This window comes from Pleurodeles waltl, chromosome 4_2 (assembly GCF_031143425.1).
Source record: "Pleurodeles waltl isolate 20211129_DDA chromosome 4_2, aPleWal1.hap1.20221129, whole genome shotgun sequence".
NCBI classification, from domain to species: Eukaryota; Metazoa; Chordata; class Amphibia; order Caudata; family Salamandridae; genus Pleurodeles; species Pleurodeles waltl.
In genome coordinates, this window is record NC_090443.1 from 657,492,620 (window position 1) to 657,513,641 (window position 21,022).

The 21,022-nt window shown below is 45.6% G+C and overlaps 1 protein-coding gene across 1 annotated transcript in view; it reads left to right on the forward strand.

The window, feature by feature from the left end:
- The window catches only part of LOC138293923 (vitellogenin-like), a 605,610-nt gene that overhangs the window by 356,599 nt on the left and 227,989 nt on the right, over positions 1 to 21,022 (forward strand). Inside the window, exon 20 of the mRNA XM_069233203.1 lies at positions 11,029 to 11,176. Coding sequence (XP_069089304.1) covers positions 11,029 to 11,176 — 148 coding nt within the window. The remainder of the gene's footprint in view (positions 1 to 11,028; positions 11,177 to 21,022) is intronic.

Here is a 21,022-nt window from a genome sequence, read left to right on the forward strand (position 1 = left end):
TTTCCAAAAATTCTCAAATCTTTTCCAAACTTCTGGGGCTTCACCCAGATGTTCTTTTAAGGTTCTTTTGGGGTCCACAGCTCACCCCAAGGGTCCAGAAGTTCTGTGATGGTCCTTGGGGGGTGCGGACTTCAACTCCCAGAATGCACCTGGCGCAAACTCCTTTTTGGCCACTGGACAGTGGTCAGCTGGTCGCTTTCTTCAGGAGTTGGTGCAGGGGACTCTGGTTTAGCAATTTTTCACCTGTAGCAAACAGGGAGTCCCTCCTTGAACCAGTTGAAGCCAGGCAAAGTCCTTCTTGTGGTGAAGCCCAAGTGTGCAGCTGGTGCAGTCCTTCTGAGTGCAGGGTCCAGGTGCAGGCCAGGGGTCCAGCAGGGCAGTCCTTCTTCTTCTTTAGTTCCTTTCTTGTTGAATTCTGGAGGGGATCTGAGGTGTGGGTGCAGGTCTGCCAGTTTTATCCTTGCTCCTGGGTGAAAAGCAGGGGGGCCCTGGTTCTCCAATCAGGGACAGGGTCGTCCCCCTGTGATGACCACTTCCTGGGAAGTGTGGCAAAAATCCATCCCAAAAGGCAACAGTCTCTAAAAATCCAACATGGCTGAATCTGATTTTTGGAGGTTACATCTTGCTGAGCCCACCCACTGGTGTGGCTAAAAATCATAAACACACCCCTCTCCTGCCCTCTCCTAATCTAATCAAGGGGGCACCTAATTGTCTGGGGTTGCAGGATGTGGGGGTGTTGCTGGGTGCTCCAAATGTCCTTTTCTGCCTTTGAAGACCAGTTTGGCTGCCCTCCCCCTTCCTGCCTCACCATCTGCTGAGGGGAGATTTCTCTCCCCCAAGCACATTCCTTTGTGTGAAGTCAGGCCACTTCACACCTCATCAAGGTAGCCTGGCAGAAGCTGCTGCAGGCTGGCCAATCAGAGCACAGCAGCAAAAACAATGCAGAGCTGAAATTGGCAACTTTTTAGGTAAAGTCTCAACTTTTTACCTGAACAAGTTATATTAAATCCCACAACTGGAAGTTGTGGGATTTATTACAACAATTAATTTGATACCAAATTCTTGGTATGTAACATTTAAGGAGACTTTAAAATTTAAAATAAAGTCTGCCCATTCTAGCCTATGAAGGCCATTTACTTCAATGAGGGAAAAACGAATTTGGCTGTTTTTACCTCACCAGGGCTTATAAATCTATTTTTATAAAGTCTCTGCTTATAGTTACATGGCACCCAGCCCTAGGGGCACATAGGGCACACCTTAGGGGTGACTTATATGTAAAAATAAGGTAGTTTAAGACTTTGGAAGTACCTTTAATTCCAAAGTCGAATTTGCATATAACTTTAATTTAAAAGCAGCCAGCAAGGCAGGCTTGCTTTTAAAATGACACTGGGCACCTCAGCAGTGCACCTAGGTATGCACCACCTATGCTGTGGTCCCTAAACCTACATGCCCTACCATATACTAGGGACTTATAGGTAGGTTAACTTAGCCAATTATAATTAGCCTAATTTGCATATCCATATTACACAGAGCGCAGGCCCTGGGACTGGTTAGCAGTACCCAGGGCACCTTTAAAGTCAGGAAAACACCAGCAAAAAGTGGAAAATGGGGGCAAAAAGTTATGGGGCCTCTGCAATCAGCCCTGTTTTCTCACACAACACCCCCCCCCCCCCAGCCCACACGCCCAGGAGACTCAGCCCAACCCTGGGAGAGTCTTCCTGGCTTGTTAGGCGAGGAAGACAGTGAAGAAAACTGGCTGTCCCTTTGCAGGGCCTACTCTGCCTTACATCCTCCTGTCAGGGTCACTCCCTCTGGGTAGTGAAGCCATCCCAACAGTGAAAGGACCCATCTCAAACTGAAACTTCCCTCTAGGGGGGTCTTCCTCCTCTCTCTCTGCCAACTTGGGTAGTGAGGTGCCCACCTCCCCTACTCCTAACTTTGCTAGGGCAACACCTAGCTTACCCAAAGAGGTCACCCAACACTTGAGCAACCCCACCATGACCAATAGGGTCAGGGGGCCTACTTTGCTATTGGCCCTGGGGTCTGCCTCCCAGGCCAAGTACAGTGCTGCCAGGAAGGCTAGCACCCAGCAGAGGCTACTGACAGCTGTCAGTACCCAGAACCACACCCTAAGCTCTCCACTGACATGTGGCTGAGCTGCTTTAGGGGCATCTTTGAGGTCCTGGCACGCCTCTTGCTGTCTAGAGTGGGGGGCTACCACCTCCTGTGGCAGACACCCTCCTTCCACTCTCCCTTCTGTCAGTGCAGGGGCAACACCTTGCATCTGGACAGCTGCCTGACTACTCAGAACTTCCTTGGGGTCAGGTGAGGCCTCACCAGTGCCAACTCTGGGCTCCCCCCTTACTGGGGCAGAAGGCCCTTGGCTCCCTGGATCTCTCTTTAAGAGTGGCCTACCTTTCCTTTTCTTCTTTCCTTTTCTTGGGGACCCCTGTCTCCTAACTGTAGGGACTGACTCCCCAGGACTTTGGGTTGGGGGGGCGCCCTGGGCGACCACCCCATCTGTGACCAGACTCACCTCTGGGAGGTCATTGCCCAGGATACAATCTAGGGGAAGGTCAGCACTGACTACCACCCTAATCCAGTCAAGGATACCCTCCCTCTCTAGGGGCACTATGGCTACAGGTTTGGAGGTGACCTCCCCTGTGGCTATCCTGACTTTCTTTGTCTTTCCTGGGACATACAAGTCTGGGGTCACTAACCGGTCACTCACTACAGTGTGACTGGCACAGGTGTCTCTCAGGCCAGTGGTAGAGATCCCATTCACTTGAATGTGGTGGAAGTGCCTACTCCCACCCTCAGGGATCACCAGCTTACCATCTGGTCCTGTCTCCCAGCTCAATGCTAGGAGGACTTCATCATCTGAGGAATCCTCCTCTATGGCTACACTGGACAGCCCAGTGCTAACCACCTTCTTTGGACAGGCTGCATCTCCTCTGAAGTGACCTGTCTGCTGACAGTCAAAGCAAGCCCTACTGTCCAAGAGCTTTTTTAACCCTGGGTCTAACTGTCTCTGCTGGTCAGAGTGGGATTTACTCTCCTCCTTCTTAGGGTTCTGGGGTACAGAGGGAGTCTCTGTGGTGGGCTTACCACCTCCCTCCTTAGGTTTTTGGGGACCTGTCCCCCCCTTCTTGGAGTCTCCCCCCTGGGACTTGACAACCACCCTGGTTCTCAACCACTCATCAGCTGCCTCCCCTAGCTCTCTAGGGTTGGTCTGCTTAGAGTCCACTAGATGCTGGCGTAACCTTTCTTGGGTACAATTGGTCAAGATGTGCTCTCTCATGATCAGATTGTATAACCCCTCATAAGTATCTACTTTGTTACCAATAATCCAGCCCTCTAGTGCCTTCAGTGAAATGTCCACAAAGTCAACCCAAGACTGGGTACTGACCTTCTGGGTGTCCCTGAACTTCATTCTATATTGCTCTGGGGTCAGACCAAACTTCTTGGCTAAGCACCTCTTCATACTAGGGTATGAATCTGCCTCCTCCCCCCTTAAGGTCAGAAGCCTATCCCTCCCTGAGTTGGGAACTAACTCCCAAAGAAGTGAACCCCAGTACTGAGGCTTGACTCTCCTCATCTGGAGGGCCCTCTCAAAGGCCCCCAGCCACATATCTATGTCATCCCCCTCTACATAAGCAGGAACCACCCCCTTGGGTAATCTGGGGCAAACTCCCCCACCCATGGACACCTCAGCTTCTTTATCGCTGCTTCCATCTCTTTTCTCTTTGTATGCCCACTTTTTCTTTTCTAGGGCCAGCTTCTCTGCTTCCAAAGCTATGTATGCTAGCTGGGCCTCCAGCTCTCTTTCTCTGATGGATGGGTTCTCTCCTCCTGAAAGGACCCCCTTCCCACCACTAGCTTTGGATCTGCCCCTAGTGACTGTATTTACTGAGGACCGTTCTTCCTCATCCTCACTTGGGCTCAGATGCCTTCCCTCCCCTGAGTGGTTAGAGCTTGCATCCTCCCTTCTTTCTCCCTCCTCTGGAGCTTCCTCTGACTCTACCTCTTGGGCCTCAGCCCATGCTGTCAGAAATGTGATCAGGATTTGCTTCCTGAGATCAGTGGTTGCTGGCAACCCTGTCTCAATACACAACCCCCTAAGCTGGACTACTGTCAGTGTGGGTAGGCTAGCCAGATCAAGCTCCATGGTTCCCTAGTTTTGTGTCAACAAAAACTTTTGGCAAAAATTGGAAACAATAATTTAGAAAATTTTTTAAAAATTCAATAATAGAAATTAATCCAAATTAAAAATTAAAAACAATTTTTGCACTAGGACAATTTAAAGGATTTTTAATTTGTTTTACCTAAAACTGTAACGTGATATTGAACACAAGTACAGGATCCCATCGCTGCTTCCAATTATGTTGGAAAATGGGTTATTGGTAGGGCAGGTAGGTACCTACACCTAGCAACAAGCCACTAACCTCCACATAGGTACAGTTAGGTCTCAGTAAATTAATCCCAGCTCAACCCTTGGTAGCTTGGCAACGAGCGTCAAGGCTTAACTTAGGAGACAAAGTGTAAAGCATTCAAATATCACAAAACAGTAATTAAATAAAACACAGGAAACAGTTTAAAAATCCAAAACCAATTTATAAAAATAGTTTATATTTTTATCTTTAAAATGACACAAAAACGATTAAAATCGGTTCAGGGGAACCGGAGATATGAATTTTTAAAGAATTATTACTTTTCTAGCGCTTAGAAACAAAAAGCGCCAATCGGGTCATCTGGTTGCACCTCGACCGGGGCAAAGTCAAACTTTCAGGCCGACCGCGATGGAGCCCTGCTCGGCTACAGGTCGCGGGAGGCCTCGGTTAAAAAGTTACCTTCTGACTTAGTCTTTATTTTGAAGTTTTTCTTCACCGGGACGAACCTGCCAGTTGAATCCGACCTCCTGGAGCCCTTGTCCGGATACGCGATGTGGGTTTCCTCGGTGGAGACTTTTACCTTCGGACTTAGTCGTTTTTTCGAGATGAAAATCCTTCGACCGGGGTAAACCTGGATCTTGATCCGACGTCCATGGAGCCCTTCTCGGATACGATGGCTGGGAGGTCCCGGTCAACTTTTTACGTTCGGACTTAGTCTCTTTTTTGGATGTTTTTCTTTACCGGGACGAACCACGAAGTCAGGCCGGGTCGCGGTTGAGGCAAGCCGGCTAGAATTTCCGCGGCGGGTCGGTCCCTCTCTGGAGCTTTTTTCCAAAAATTCTCAAATCTTTTCCAAACTTCTGGGGCTTCACCCAGATGTTCTTTTAAGGTTCTTTTGGGGTCCACAGCTCACCCCAAGGGTCCAGAAGTTCTGTGATGGTCCTTGGGGGGTGCGGACTTCAACTCCCAGAATGCACCTGGCGCAAACTCCTTTTTGGCCACTGGACAGTGGTCAGCTGGTCGCTTTCTTCAGGAGTTGGTGCAGGGGACTCTGGTTTAGCAATTTTTCACCTGTAGCAAACAGGGAGTCCCTCCTTGAACCAGTTGAAGCCAGGCAAAGTCCTTCTTGTGGTGAAGCCCAAGTGTGCAGCTGGTGCAGTCCTTCTGAGTGCAGGGTCCAGGTGCAGGCCAGGGGTCCAGCAGGGCAGTCCTTCTTCTTCTTTAGTTCCTTTCTTGTTGAATTCTGGAGGGGATCTGAGGTGTGGGTGCAGGTCTGCCAGTTTTATCCTTGCTCCTGGGTGAAAAGCAGGGGGGCCCTGGTTCTCCAATCAGGGACAGGGTCGTCCCCCTTTGATGACCACTTCCTGGGAAGTGTGGCAAAAATCCATCCCAAAAGGCAACAGTCTCTAAAAATCCAACATGGCTGAATCTGATTTTTGGAGGTTACATCTGGCTGAGCCCACCCACTGGTGTGGCTAAAAATCATAAACACACCCCTCTCCTGCCCTCTCCTAATCTAATCAAGGGGGCACCTAATTGTCTGGGGTTGCAGGATGTGGGGGTGTTGTTGGGTGCTCCAAATGTCCTTCTCTGCCTTTGAAGACCAGTTTGGCTGCCCTCCCCCTTCCTGCCTCACCATCTGCTGAGGGGAGAATTCTCTCCCCCAAGCACATTCCTTTGTGTGAAGTCAGGCCACTTCACACCTCATCAAGGTAGCCTGGCAGAAGCTGCTGCAGGCTGGCCAATCAGAGCACAGCAGCAAAAACAATGCAGAGCTGAAATTGGCAACTTTTTAGGTAAAGTCTCAACTTTTTACCTGAACAAGTTATATTAAATCCCACAACTGGAAGTTGTGGGATTTATTACAACAATTAATTTGATACCAAATTCTTGGTATGTAACATTTAAGGAGACTTTAAAATGTAAAATAAAGTCTGCCCATTCTAGCCTATGAAGGCCATTTACTTCAATGAGGGAAAAACGAATTTGGCTGTTTTTACCTCATCAGGGCTTATAAATCTATTTTTATAAAGTCCCTGCTTATAGTTACATGGCACCCAGCCCTAGGGGCACATAGGGCACACCTTAGGGGTGACTTATATGTAAAAATAAGGTAGTTTAAGACTTTGGAAGTACCTTTAATTCCAAAGTCGAATTTGCATATAACTTTAATTTAAAAGCAGCCAGCAAGGCAGGCTTGCTTTTAAAATGACACTGGGCACCTCAGCAGTGCACCTAGGTATGCACCACCTATGCTGTGGTCCCTAAACCTACATGCCCTACCATATACTAGGGACTTATAGGTAGGTTAACTTAGCCAATTATAATTAGCCTAATTTGCATATCCATTTTACACAGAGCACAGGCCCTGGGACTGGTTAGCAGTACCCAGGGCACCTTTAAAGTCAGGAAAACACCAGCAAAAATTGGAAAATGGGGGCAAAAAGTTATGGGGCCTCTGCAATCAGCCCTGTTTTCTCACAGGCGCTATGCAAGTATTGCGCCACTTTGTAAATACGACGAGGGAGAAAGTCCTCCTCAATACCTGTAGGAAAGTACCATCTTGCCTGGCATGTTACCCCCATTTTCACGGTATGTATGTTTGTTTTTGCCTATGTGTCACTGGGATCCTGCCAGGCAGGACCCCAGTGCTCATAATGTGTGTCCTGTATGTGTTCCCTGTGTGGTGCCTAACTGTATCACTGAGGCTCTGCTAACCAGAACCTCAGTGTTTATGCTCTCTCTTTGCTTTAAAATTGTCACTGCAGGCTAGTGACTAATTTCACCAATTCTCATTGGCACACTGGAACACCCTTATAATTCCCTTGTATATGGTACCTAGGTACCCAGGGTATTGGGGTTCCAGGAGATCCCTATGGGCTGCAGCATTTCTTTTTCCACCCATAGGGAGCTCAGACAATTCTTACACAGGACTGCCACTGCAGCCTGAGTGAAATAACATCCACGTTATTTCACAGCCATTTTTCACTGCACATAAGTAACTTATAAGTCACCTATATGTCTAACCCTCACTTGGTTAAGGTTAGGTGCCAAGTTACTTAGTGTGTGGGCACCCTGGCACTATCCAAGGTGCCCCCACATTGTTCAGGGCAAATTCCATGGCCTTTGTGAGTGCGGGGACACCATTACACGCGTGCACTGCATATAGGTCACTACCTATATGTGGCGTCACAATGGTAACTCCGAACATGGCCATGTAACATGTCTAGGATCATGGAATTGTCACCCCAATACCATTCTGGTATTGGGGGGACAATTCCATGCATCCCCGGGTCTCTAGCACAGAACCCGGGTACTGCAAAACTGCCTTTCCGGGGTCTCCACTGTAGCTGCTGCTGCTGCCAACCCCTCAGACAGGTTTCTGCCCCACTGGGGCCTGGGCAGCCCGGTCCGAGGAAGGCAGAAAAAAGGATTTCCTCTGAGAGAGGGTGTTACACCCTCTCCCTTTGGAAATAGGTGCGAAGGGCTGGGGAGAAGTAGCCTCCCCCAGCCTCTGGAAATGCTTTGATGGGCACAGATGGTGCCCATCTCTGCATAAGCCAGTCTACACCGGTTCAGGGATCCCCCAGCCCTGCTCTGGCACATACTGGACAAAGGAAAGGGGAGTGACCACTCCCCTGACCTGCACCTCCCAGGGGAGGTGCCCAGAGCTCCTCCAGTGTGTCCCAGACCTCTGCCATCTTGGATTCAGAGGTGTTGAGGCACAATAGACAGCTCTGAGTGGCCAGTGCCAGCAGGTGACATCAGAGATCCCTCCTGATAGGTGCTTACCTCTTTCAGTAGCCAAGCCCCCTTTCTCAGTAGCCAAACCTCCTTTTCTGGCTATTTAGGGTCTCTCCTCTCCTCTAGGCTATTCCTCAGATAACGAATGCAAGAGCTCACCAGAGTTCCTCTGCACTTCTCTCTTCGACCTCTGCCAAGGATCGACCGCTGACTGCTCCAGGACGCCTGCAAAACCTCAACAAAGTAGCAAGACGACTACCAGCAACATTGTAGCGCCTCAACCTTCCAGCTTTCTCAACTGTTTCCTGGTGGTGCATGCTCTGAGGGCTGTCTGCCTTCACCCTGCACTGGAAGCCAAGAAGAAATCTCCTGTGGGTCGATGGAATCTTCCCCCTGCCAACGCAGGCACCAAACTTCTGCATCACCAGTCCTCTGGGTCCCCTGTCATCCTGACGAGCATCATCCTACGAACACAGGAGCTGGGTCCAAGTGTCTTCCACAGTCTAGTGGCCCTTCTGTCCAAATTTGGTGGAGGTAAGTCCTTACCTCCCTATGCCAGACAGCAAACCTCTGTACTGCGTGATTTGCAGCTGCTCTGGCTTCTGTGCACTTTTCCAGGACTTCCTTGGTGCACAGCCTAGCCTGGGTCCCCAGCACTCCGTCCTGCATTGCCCAACTCGCTGAGTTGGACTCCGACGTTGTCGGACCCTCCTTTGTGACTCTGAGTCAGCTGCTGTCCTGAGATCTTCTAAGTGCCTGTTCCAATACTTCTGCGGGTGCTGCCTGCTTTTGCGGCACTCTCTGAGATGCTGAGCGCCCCCTCTGTCTCTTCCTTAAAAGGGCTACATCCTGGTCCTTCCTGGGCCCCAGCAGCACCAAAAAACCACAACTGCAACTCTTGCAGCTAGCAAGGCTTGTTTGCAGTATTTCTGCGTGCAAACACTTCTGCAACCTCCAGAACGCCGTGGGACATCTTCTGACCAAAGGAGAAGTTTCTGGCACCTCCTGTTGTTGCAGAATCTTTGGCTTCTTCCACCCGGAGGAAGCCCTTTTGCGCCTTCATCCGGGGTTTAGTGAGCTTCTGCCCCCCCTGGACACTTGTGTGACTCTTGGACTTGGTCTCCTCCTTTTACAGGTCCTCAGGTTCAGGAATCCGTCTTCAGTGCTTTAGTAGCAGTTGTGGTTCTTGCAGAATCCCCTATCGCGACTATACTGTCTTTTGGGGTAGTAGGGTAACTTTACTCCTACTTTTCAGGGTATTGGGGTGGGGTTTTTTTGGACACCCTTACTGTTTTCTCACAGTCCCAGTGACCCTCTACAATCTCCCATAGGCCCGGGGTCCATTCGTGATTCGCATTCCACTTTTGGAGTATATGCTTTGTGTGGCCCCTAGGCCTATGTCTGCCTATTGCATCCTATTGTGATTCTACATTGTTTGCACTACTTTTCTTACTGTTACTTACCTGTTTTGGGTATGTGTACATATAATTTGTGTATCTTACTTACCTCCTAAGTGAGGGTATCCTCTGAGATACTTTTGGCATATTGTCACTAAAATTAAGTACCTTTATTTTTAGTAACTCTGAGCATTGTGTTTTCTTATGATATTGTGCTATATGATATAAGTGGTATAGTAGGAGCTTTGCATGTCTCCTAGTTCAGCCTAAGATGCTTTGCCATAGCTACCTCTAACAGCCTAAGCCGCTAGAAACACCTCTATTCTACTAATAAGGGATAACTGGACCTGGCACAAAGTGTAAGTACCACAAGGTACCCACTATAAGCCAGGCCAGCCTCCTACAATACCGCCTTAGCGTAAAAAAAAAAAGACGCTACAGCAGCACAAGGTGGCTCTAGGGGCTTGTAAATATGTCCCTAATTGCCTGAACAGAGGAGCACATCCTGGTGACTGGAGTCTGACCCAATAAGTTATTCAAGCTATAAAGACTCGACGGTACAGTGGATCATCACATTTTGATAAGTGACAGGTAGAAATGGGCATTGTAGATACTGTCCTTAAAAGGAAGCCATCTTTCTTTTCCAGTTAGTCCATTGTAGTCTCATACCTGGCTACATTGTTTGAATTGCAGGGCATCCCAGGACTATTTCTTGAGACTATTCAGTTTATACGTGTGCATTCTACAGACCTTCTTTCTCACTCTAGTTATCTTATGTATCATATTGGGTTTCGAGTTGTACATATGCTGATGAAACGTAGATTTATATTAGAACTGATTGGAAGGCCCAACCAAAACTGAATTTTTTTAATAATGTGAGTTCGCTCTAGTTATCTTATGTATCATATTGGGTTTCGAGTTGTACATATGCTGATGAAACGTAGATTTATATTAGAACTGATTGGAAGGCCCAACCAAAACTGAATTTTTTTAATAATGTGAGTTCGCTCTGAACATTTCCGTATGGTTGGTTTGTAAAATAGTGAGACTAATATATGTATTGGAATGTGTAGTGTAGTAGGTGATGTAAATATTTGTTTAAAATCTAAATACATTGTAACTAAGCAGTAAAGGCAGTGGAGTACGGCATACAATGTAGAGGTTGTTTGCTCAATGTCACTATGTTGTATACGAGTGTGTTTATCCTAACGGACATTAGTCATCAATTGAATGCAACATCATGGAAACTACAGGTTTGGTTAAACTGCTAAACACATTTCTTATTCATGTATACAGCAACAATGGTATTGGTAACTGTTAAGTAAATAGCACCAGCCACCGTACTTTCACAAAGAAGCACACATTCTATTGTGAAACAGGGGGCATAGAAGTTCAGCTGCATGTCTATGGTCTATAATTGTACAGTGGAAAGTAAATTGAAAATGTTAACACAAATTTTCCTTTAATATTTTTTTCATTTGGATAACCTGAAAAAGGGTGAAGGCTTACTCTGTCACGCGGAATGTTGAGGATTTGGCTGCAGCCAAAATTATTCCTGTAGTTCCATCTGAGTCGATACCCAATTTATGGAAGGAAGGCTTCAATTCAGGAGAAAAGTTAACAGGAGATCACTCAGAAAACACGGTAAGGCACCAATATTATCATGGCTGAGATGGGGTGATGTACATGTGGTATTAGCTAAGTCATTTCATTTAAAGAAGGGGCCCTCCAGATAATTATTGACCGCGTTGAGCTACGGGGGCTCAGATGAAGTCAAAGACTCGTCTTTGCCTACCTGTCAATAAATACCTAGAGTGTCCAACCAGTTACCTAATAACTAACTCCCCTGTTGCAATTTAAAAAAGAGTTGTGCAAAATGTGTTTTTAAGCTGCTGGGTAGCTGGAAATGTATGTTAGAAAATAATAACTGATGCAATAATTTTGGGCATTAGGTAGCACAATGGCCTCCTAAATTCTCTCATAAGAGTGACATTAAAATGCCAGAGCGTCATTAGTTTTTTATTAAAACATAAAAGCGTTAATAAGCATATTGGCAGGTAACAAGTTATGATGTGTATGTAAAAATCAATGATAAAAGCATTTCAACGAAATAATAATATACTTATTTGGAGTTTGGCAGACGGCTAACCGTCCAGTGAGGGTGGTAGAGGATGTGACCTCCAACATAACATACGCATCCTTGGCTGATGACTTCCTGACATATTTAGAGCTTTCCACATAACTACCAGAGATCTTTGTGTCTTCAGAGGCACCTGCACAGTGACTCCTTTGTATCTATGCTGAGCACCTACCATGCTTAATGTGGTTGCTCAGCATTTTTTTGTTCTAAAACCAACTCCGAAAGCAGGAGATAAATCTCCACATGAATGGGCTTAAAATAGTGGGTTCCCCTCAACAGTGGCATCATAAATCATTGTATTTTTTTGGGGGGCAGCTATGACACACGATCTAAGCAGGGTGGACAGTCGGAAATATTTAGGCCCAAATTTAAGAGGGCCTAGCACCTCCTTGTGCCACATTAGCGTCATTTTTTGTTTACACTGATGTGGCCCAACAAGGCCAGAATCACCATGCCAGATTTACAAAGTGTTGCAATGCATGCATTATGCCGCTTTGTAACCACTTGTGCCACATTATGCCTGCGCCAGCCATAATGTATGCAAAGGGGCGCTCCCCCGTTAGAGGGGCCAATAAAAAAATGGTGCAAAAAAAATCTATAAGATTTCTTTGCGCTATTTTTGTCAGCATTTTTAACACTTGCTCAGAGCGGGCGTTTAAAGGGAGCACACCATTGGTTACAATGGGCCCCTACGTACTGTTCAGGGTTAGCGTAAACATTTTGCCGCTCACCCTGAACAGTACATCACTAGCGTCAAAAATAATTATGTTATTGCCTCCTACCTTGCCCCATGCTGAGCTCTATTTTAAATACAACGCACACATGGTGGCAGAAGGGGAGCACTAATGTGTGCAAGGAAAGTGGCAATGCACTGGGTGGAGCACCACTTTTCTTAAATCAGACCCTTTTTCTAAAACTTGATGTCTGTAGGACCATCAGAGCCAGACAGGGTTTCAAGGGTAGAAACATGACTGTTTGCCCAAAACTAAATAGAGTGGGAAGCCTAATGAGCCTATTTACGAGACTGTCACACAGTGCAGCACAGCAAGTTGCCTTTTTGTGCTGCACTGTGTGAAAGAGGAAGGGCAGGAATGTGCTGTATTTAAAGCAATATGGGGCTTTTCCGCATTTTCCCCTGTGTTGGTGCCCTTTTAGCAGCCTAGCCCTAACCCAGGCACCCTTTCACTATGATACAAGGGTGCCTGTGTTGCATACATGCTGCTCTTTGTGTAGGAAGGGACACCTTCCTACACATAAAAATCCTGAGATGTATATTCCTCTTTCTATGTGTTATGCAGAATGCAGCACACATAGAAAGAGGAAGTAACAAGGAGAAATAAATATATTTCTCCTTGTTAGGCCTCACCTGAGAAGGCATATCTTTTTGGTGCATTCCCAGGCCTACCAGTACTGGTAAATCTGGGAATGTGTCAAAAACCTTGGGAGTTGCGTGAGAACACCCATGCAATGTCCATAGCATGCCTTCCCAGGGCAGAGTAAGGCAATGCATTGATTTACGCTGCGTTGACTTACTCCAGCCACTCAGGGCCACGTAAAGTGGCTTTGCGTGGCTTCCTAAATTGCATGTAAGGTTTGGATCACTCTTGCACTATGCTGCTTGGTGCAAGAGCGATGCAAACTGGCTCCTAAATAGGCCGTAGGTGTTTTGCAGACAGGGTACTGTGTGACAAATACACACAAGGTGCAGATTAATTCAGAAAATGCATCATCTTTGTATCACCCTCTTGGTATTCCTTTCAAGTTTTAAAACCAAATCACAAAGTGAGAATGTGTTTCCATAAAACAACAAAAAAAGTTTTTTTGTGCATAGAGTTTCTCTCTAATTGTTAGTGTCACTGTTTGTTGTCCTTGCAGGCGTCCATCATAACTTGTATAGTAGAAACTTGACTGTTCACCTGAGGGTAAATGTAGTGGGCAGTCTAAGAGTTTGACAGACAGGGTTCTCCACCACAAATGTAACATTAGGCTCTTAAAAAAACAACAGTTGAAATGTAAAAGCATGTCTTTGAATTACATGTAACTACTGACATTCCTAAAGCATTGTTAAATTTAATTTATTTGGAGGGTACACGGAAATTAAATATATTCCAAGGTGGGAAAAACCCAATTCCCTAAACAACGTTCTACACTTTGCAAAAAATAATATAACCTCAAGAAAGTGCAGGTGAGATTTAACTAGGGCAGGTGTAGACGATTGATAAAGAGCCCATCAATAAGGAATCAAGCTTCTACCCCTTGATAGGAAGACTATCTGCCACATTTCAAGTCATCACATACCTGGCAGGGCTTTCTAAACCTTCTCAGCATCCCTTGTGTGGCAGATACACGATGGGCTCAAATTAATTCAGAACATATGCCATGTTTGTTTCACCCGCTTGCCCTTCATTTCAGGTTGCTTTTTTTTATCACAAAGCGAGAATTTCTTGCAGTAAAACAAAAAAACAATGGCCTTTTTGTGCAGAAGATTTCTCACTGATTATCAGTGCCATTGTTGATAGTCCCTGCTGGGGTCCATCATGACTGGCATAGTAGACCCAGGAAGGGAAAATCTGTGACGATAGCATCCCCCGATACTAAACAGGAATAGTCTGCTAGAAACCCTGCAGTTACTGTAAATGAAAGGGAAGAACTATAAGTTTGTTCTGCCAAACTCCAAATGAGGTCCTAAGACTGAAAAATTGCTTTTGACAATAAAGGGGAAATGTAAGCTTTCAGTCGTTTTAGAAATCCAGTGGTATAACATGGCTATGAATAAATGGCTTATCCTGTCGTGTAACCAGCATCCACTTTTCTTGTTACAGTCTTCGAACTATTCAAACGTCCCCTGACTTCTTTCTCACTAGGTTAAAATTTCAAAATATGAACATTTCCAAAACGCTTATAAGAGCTCTCAAATCTGAATGATGGGTAAGCTGTGCATGCCTTGCCTAAACAAAGTGCCCAGGAAACTGTCTGCATTTGCCTAAAACATAAATTAGGAGACAGTCACAAGCAAACAATAGGGGGTATGGGATAGCTTGGGATTCAGCCTAGATAGCGAGCCCTCACAGTCTGATACTTCATTATCAGTTCCTTCATTTTTCAATTCATGTATAATTAAGCAAAGTCATTAAAATACATTTATAGGGCAGAGTTTGTCTGACACACTAGTGTACAGGTTCTGTTGAAGGTCTGGCACATACATATGTTTTGGGGCCCTGCTTGAAAATTGAAGATTGAGGTGTTAGTGGGGTGGATATCCCAGGCTCCACAGATTCTTTTGTGTGCCTGGAGCTCTACACCGAAAGCAAAGGTGAGAGATCACACTCCTCTTAAAACATTGAAGAACCATGATGGCACTGGCCTGCATGGTAGGCCTGGTATTAGTAGTTCCGGCAGCAGTAAGATTAGTGCCAGTACACATTTGGTTAGTGCTGAAGTGGGGGATAGAGAGTTAAGCCTCATTGAAATTTGCCTCCCAGAGCTGACCCCTACATGCCCGGGTATTACTAAGGGGCTTCTGGCACTGATCAGTGAAAGGAAGGATGGCTAGGCACAGCAATCAGGATGCAGGATTGATGACACCAATGTTCAGCTGGTTGGGTTATTGCCTAAACCATCTCTCCTCAATAGTAGTTGCAGAAAATTTAGACTTCTTGCTCAAGTATGGTAATACTACATATAGTGAAATGAATCAGAGAATGAAACATGGAAAGAGAGGAAAGAAAGGAAAACAGAAAATAAGTTTTTGAGTCCAGAGCAAAACCCAAGACAGAGGACAGAGCAGGATGTGCAAATATTGGAGAATAGGATGCACAGAGTTCAGACAACATATTCCTCAGTTTGTTGATACTTTCTGACCTACAGAATATGATTGCGAAAATAGAACCTAAGGAGACATAGATAAACTTGATAAACGAGACACTAGCATCATTGGAAAAGAGATTGATGAAGTCTGAGAGGGTGGTGCAAGAGGTCACAGTTTAAATGTCCCATGTGAAGACTTCACTACTTAAACTGGAACTGACTAAAGAGAAAAGTGATTTCAAGAACTATGGTGTCCCAACAATGAATTTTATGGAAAATCAGATGGTTCTTATTAAAAAGGCCATGAGGAATTCTCTGAGTCCCTGGCAGTTTTGACCCAGAGAGGCCTCTTTTGACTTTAAGCTAGAGCTTTTTTTCAGAGGGAAATTCCGAAGTCCACAGCTCCTTCAAACAGTTCATAAAGTCTACACACTCCATTTAGAGGTTTGAAAAAAAAAATGGTGATTAGGCTGACCATGGCTGATTTGCTGAGCCGGTCCCCCAGAGTGGGAGGCCAATCTGTATGAAACCAGAAAGAGGAAAGACAAAAATTATTTTGGGAAACAAAATTCTCATCTTCCCAGACTACAGTCATGCAACATACTGTGGGCAGAATTGGGTCCAGTGTTTGAAGAAGGAATTTTGAACATTTATTATAGTATCCATCAAAATTGAAGGTCTGCTATACCACCAGCCACCATGTGTTCATAGAGGTTGATGCCACCAAAGCCTTCCATGATGGGAGATGTACTGACTATTTGAGGTTGCCTGGCCCAATTTTGCCAGTCCAACTGCCGGACCACCAATACAGCAGTGTGTAGGCAGCCTCCAAGCCAGCGGTCTCCCCACTGCAATATTATGATATTTACACCAGGCTGGCTGGCAAAAACAGTGTTGCAGCATTGGCCCCAGCTCTCAGGGAGCCGAGGTCAATGCCACTGCACAGTGTCCTCAGCACCCTCACACTGCATGGGCAGTGCAGGTCCCCCCCTGTGGCTCCATCCCTACCTTTTCACCAGACTTTCCATGGCAGTGTCCCGGTCATGGAAAGGCCGGAGGAAAGGCAAGTAGTAATCAGCACGGTGGTGCCAAACTCCGCACCACCGTGGCTGACCACAACTTTCGGCACCACCAACCTGTCAGGATCTCCGATCCTGGGGGTGGTGGCATTATGCTGGCGGTCTGACCACCAGCATCATAATGTGAAGTTCGGACTACCAAGGTTGAGGTGGTCCGACAGTCACCATGGGTACGTCGGCCAATGGACCACCTTACTCATGATGAGGCCCTAAACTTGAAGTTATTGAATTTCATTGCTGAGTTCAATGTCTCATTCTTTTCTCTGTGCTATGTCAAGATAGATGTGGTTGCTTCCTTATGGGGTGAAAGGGGGGTTCCTTTTTTGCAGTTCAGTTCATGCTTTAATTTGGGAGTAAAAATGTTTGGACTTCCTGTGTGCCAAAATAGTAGATAACTCTCTCGAATTACCTCTCCCCCACCAGACATCCAGCTCACCATCACCTTTATTTCCTTCCTGTGTTCTGGATTCACTGAGTCTGGATACACCTCTGTGGTATATTTAGAGTAGCACAGCATTTTGATATATAATAATGCGTTTATACAATTATTTTAGTGTAAGTTATATGCAACATGTATACCAGAATTTTTTTTTGTGTTGGAGTTTTAATTTCCCTTACTGCATTCTTGCCTAATTGTTTATAACACTGTTTTCAAATAAGTAAAACAATCTGTCAGAGAGGATACTTTGATGGAGCAACAAAATACTTTTCTGAGTGATTTGAATTCGCAAAAATAAACAGATCATTATGGAGTTAAACTCAGGTCCAGAACACACTATAAATCAACTCCTTAAATTGTAAATTGTATTTGTTACCGTATATTATTGCTTTATACTTTACTGTGAATGTTAAGTAGATGTACGCTGCCTACAGCTAAAGAATGAATAGTTTCATTTATGCTTGTTTGTTACTTCATAAAAAGAACGCAACGTCTTCATTTTCTCAATTTTTGATTTTCTTTCTACAATTGTCATGTTATTTAAAACCATCAAGAGGAGCCATTGTCTAAAAAAGTTACGTTAAATAGTACATATTGTAAAATCGCACCCTTGTTCAGTATGTATAGTTAAACAGAACGGTAACAGTGTAGCTCTCAACAATGTGGCAGGTATTTTGAAAAACAATTAAAAACTTCAATAGATTGCAGAGCTCAAACGTGTTTTTACAAATATGCAACAGTTTTATTATATATGATAAACGCATAGAAGAATAGATGTAATTTTGGAAGCCTCCACTATTTATAGAATGTATAGCAGCACAGAATAGAACTATTCGTTATCTACATCTTCACCTCACCTCATAGGAATGATTCCTATATGTGTAAATATATAGGGGCATATTTACAAGTAACTGGCGCATCAGCTCTGATGCACCAGTTTCCTTGTGTCGCCCTGCGCTCGCTGACAACACCATAGTAGCGCTGTATTTACAATACAGCGCACCTTGGCGCCTGTTAGTAAAATAGTGTCAAACTTTTTGATGCTACTGTGGAGCTTTGCTGGACTAGTGCAAAAAATGCTGATGCTAGTCCAGCAAAGCTCGGCGAGGATCCTAGGAAATAGCCTGCCATGAGCAGGTGTAAAAAAATGGACACTAGAATGGTGCAGTGAAATCTTGTAAATATCACTGCTCCGTTTTTTTGGGCCTCCCTGCGGGGGAATGACCCCCTTGCATACATTAGACCTGGCGCTGGTATAATGGGACACAAGGTTTTACAAAGGGGCACAATGCTAGCATTGAGTCACTTTGTAAATATGGTGCAGGGTGAGGGCCTGTTTAGCGCTGCCGTAGCATTAACAATTACACTACAGCAGCACTTAGGGGCCCAAGGGGCCTGTAAATATGCCCCATAGAGTTCTCTCGGACTACAAATATCTTTTTTCCCATTGTCATTTTATTTTTGCTGTGGAGACATCTAGGTATATAGACTCTAGCTATATCTTACAGCTCTACCAGTAATGCTTTCTAAGAGTAATCTCTAACTGTTCGACCTTGTTACCCACAAAAAGTCAAAGCTTATAAAAGGGGTAATTGGCAATTCAAGTTGTATTTGGCTTCCGTTGTTCCAAATACTGTATGTGTCATAGGGATTGTCTAGTCTACTTAGTTCTGATTAGCACATGATTGACAAGCAGGCATCGAGAACTGCATTGCAGTCAATTTCAGAAGACTTTTGCAACAGCATGGAATAGTAGGATGTGTTGCAACAGACCTGGAGACCAGTGGTAACAGGTGGATTATGAAAGAGCTGGGACCCAAAAGCACTTTCCATCACTCTGCCTCGGGCCTTGCCAACCCCTGGGCCCGACGTTCACATCACACACAAGCAGACATGCATATACACACAGTTGCAGGAATATACAAGGACATTCACACATGCATACTGTTAGAAATGGGGTCTCTGGTTGACAGTCAGGTTACCCCCTGTTCAAGCAAGGACCCTCACTCTAGTTAGGATAAAAGAGAATCACCCTCAGCTAACCCCTGCTTACCCCCTTGGTAGCTTGGCAGAGCAGTAGGCTTAACCTCAGAGTGCTGGGCGTAAAGTATTTGTACCAACACACACAGTAACTTAATGAAAACACTACAAAATGACACAACACCAGTTTAGAAAAATAGGAAATATTTATCTAGACAAAACAAGACCAAAACGATAAAAATCCAACATACACAAGTCAAGTTATGATTTTTTAAAGGTTTAAAATAAAAAGAGTCTTTAGGTAGTTGTAACAACACACTAGCGCTGCTAGCGTGTAAATGTACCTGGTTTGCGTCAAAAATAACCCCGCACGGGCGGTGTGCGTCGAAAATAACCCTGCACGGTTATATGCGTCGAAAACAACTCGGCACGGCGATGCGCGTCGAAAAAGCCAGCCACGCGACGGTCCGAAAGTCCCGCGGCGCAGGGTGCGATCTCTCAGCCTTCGTCAGCGATGCTGCGCGTCGTTTCTCCTGCTCCGGGCGTCGATTCTCCGGTCGCGTTTCCTGCGGCGTCGTTTCTCAGCTGCGGAGCCGGCGTCGCGTCGTTTTCTCAGCCGCGATCGGATTCGCGTCGATCTTTTCTCCGCACGGCGCTCGGTGCGTGTATTTTTGTCCTTAGGCTGCCAGTCTCTCCTTTCAGGGTCCCAGGAACTGGAAGGGCACCACAGAGCAGAGTAGGGGTCTCTCCAGAGACTCCAGGTGCTGGCAGGAAGAAGTCTTTGCTATCCCTGAGACTTCAACAACAGGAGGCAAGCTCTACATCAAGCCCTTGGAGATTTCTTCTTCAAGATGGAAGGCACACAAAGTCCAGTCTTTGCCCTCTTACTCTGGCAGAAGCAGCACTGCAGGAAAGCTCCACAAAGCACAGTCACAGGCAGGGCAGCACGTTTTCCTCAGCTATCAGCTCTTCTCCAGGCAGAGGTTCCTCTTGGTTCCAGAAGTGTTTCTAAAGTTTGTAAGTTTGGGTGCCCTTCTTATACCCATTTTAGTCTTTGAAGTCACCTTCCTTCAAAGGGGACTCACACCTTCTTGTGAAATCCTGCCTTGCCCAGGCAAGGCCTCAGACACACACCAGGGGGTTGGAGACAGCATTGTCAGAGGCAGGCACAGTCCTTTCAGATGAGAGTGACCACTCCACCCCTCCCTCCTAGCAGAGATGGCTAATCGGGAAATGCAGATTACACCCCAGCTCCCTTTGTGTCACTGTCTGGTGTGAGGTGAAAAACAACCCAACTGTCAAACTGACCCAGACAGGGAATCCACAAACAAGGCAGAGTCACAGAATGGTTTAAGCAAGAAAATGCTCACTTTCTAAAAGTGGCATTTCCAAACTCACAATCTTAAAATCAACTTTACTAAAAGATGTATTTTTAAATTGTGAGTTCAGGGATCCCAAACTCCACATGTCCATCTACTCTCTAGGGGAATCTACACTTTAATCATATTTAAAGGTAGCCCCCATATTATCCTATGAGAGAGACAGACCTTGCAACAGTGAAAACGAAATTGGCAGTATTTCACTGTCAGGACATATAAACCACATTACTATATGTCCTACCTTATCCATACACTGCACCCTGCCCTTGGGGCTACCTAGGGCCTACCTTAGGGGTGCCTTACATGTAAGGAAAGGGAAGGTTTAGGCCTGGCAAGTGGGTACACTTGCCAAGTCGAATTTACAGTGTAAAAATACACATACAGACACTGCAATGGCAGGTCTGAGACATGATTACAGAGCTACTTATGTGGGTGGCACAACCAGTGCTGCAGGCCCACTAGTAGCATTTGATTTACAGGCCCTGGCACCTCTAGTGCACCTTACTAGGGACTTACTAGTAAATCAAATATGCCAATCATGGATAAACCACTTACATACAATTTAAACAGGAGAGCATATGCACTTTAGCACTGGTTAGCAGTGGTAAAGTGCTCAGAGTTGAAAAGCCAACAGCAACATGTCAGAAAAAAATAGGAGGCAGGAGG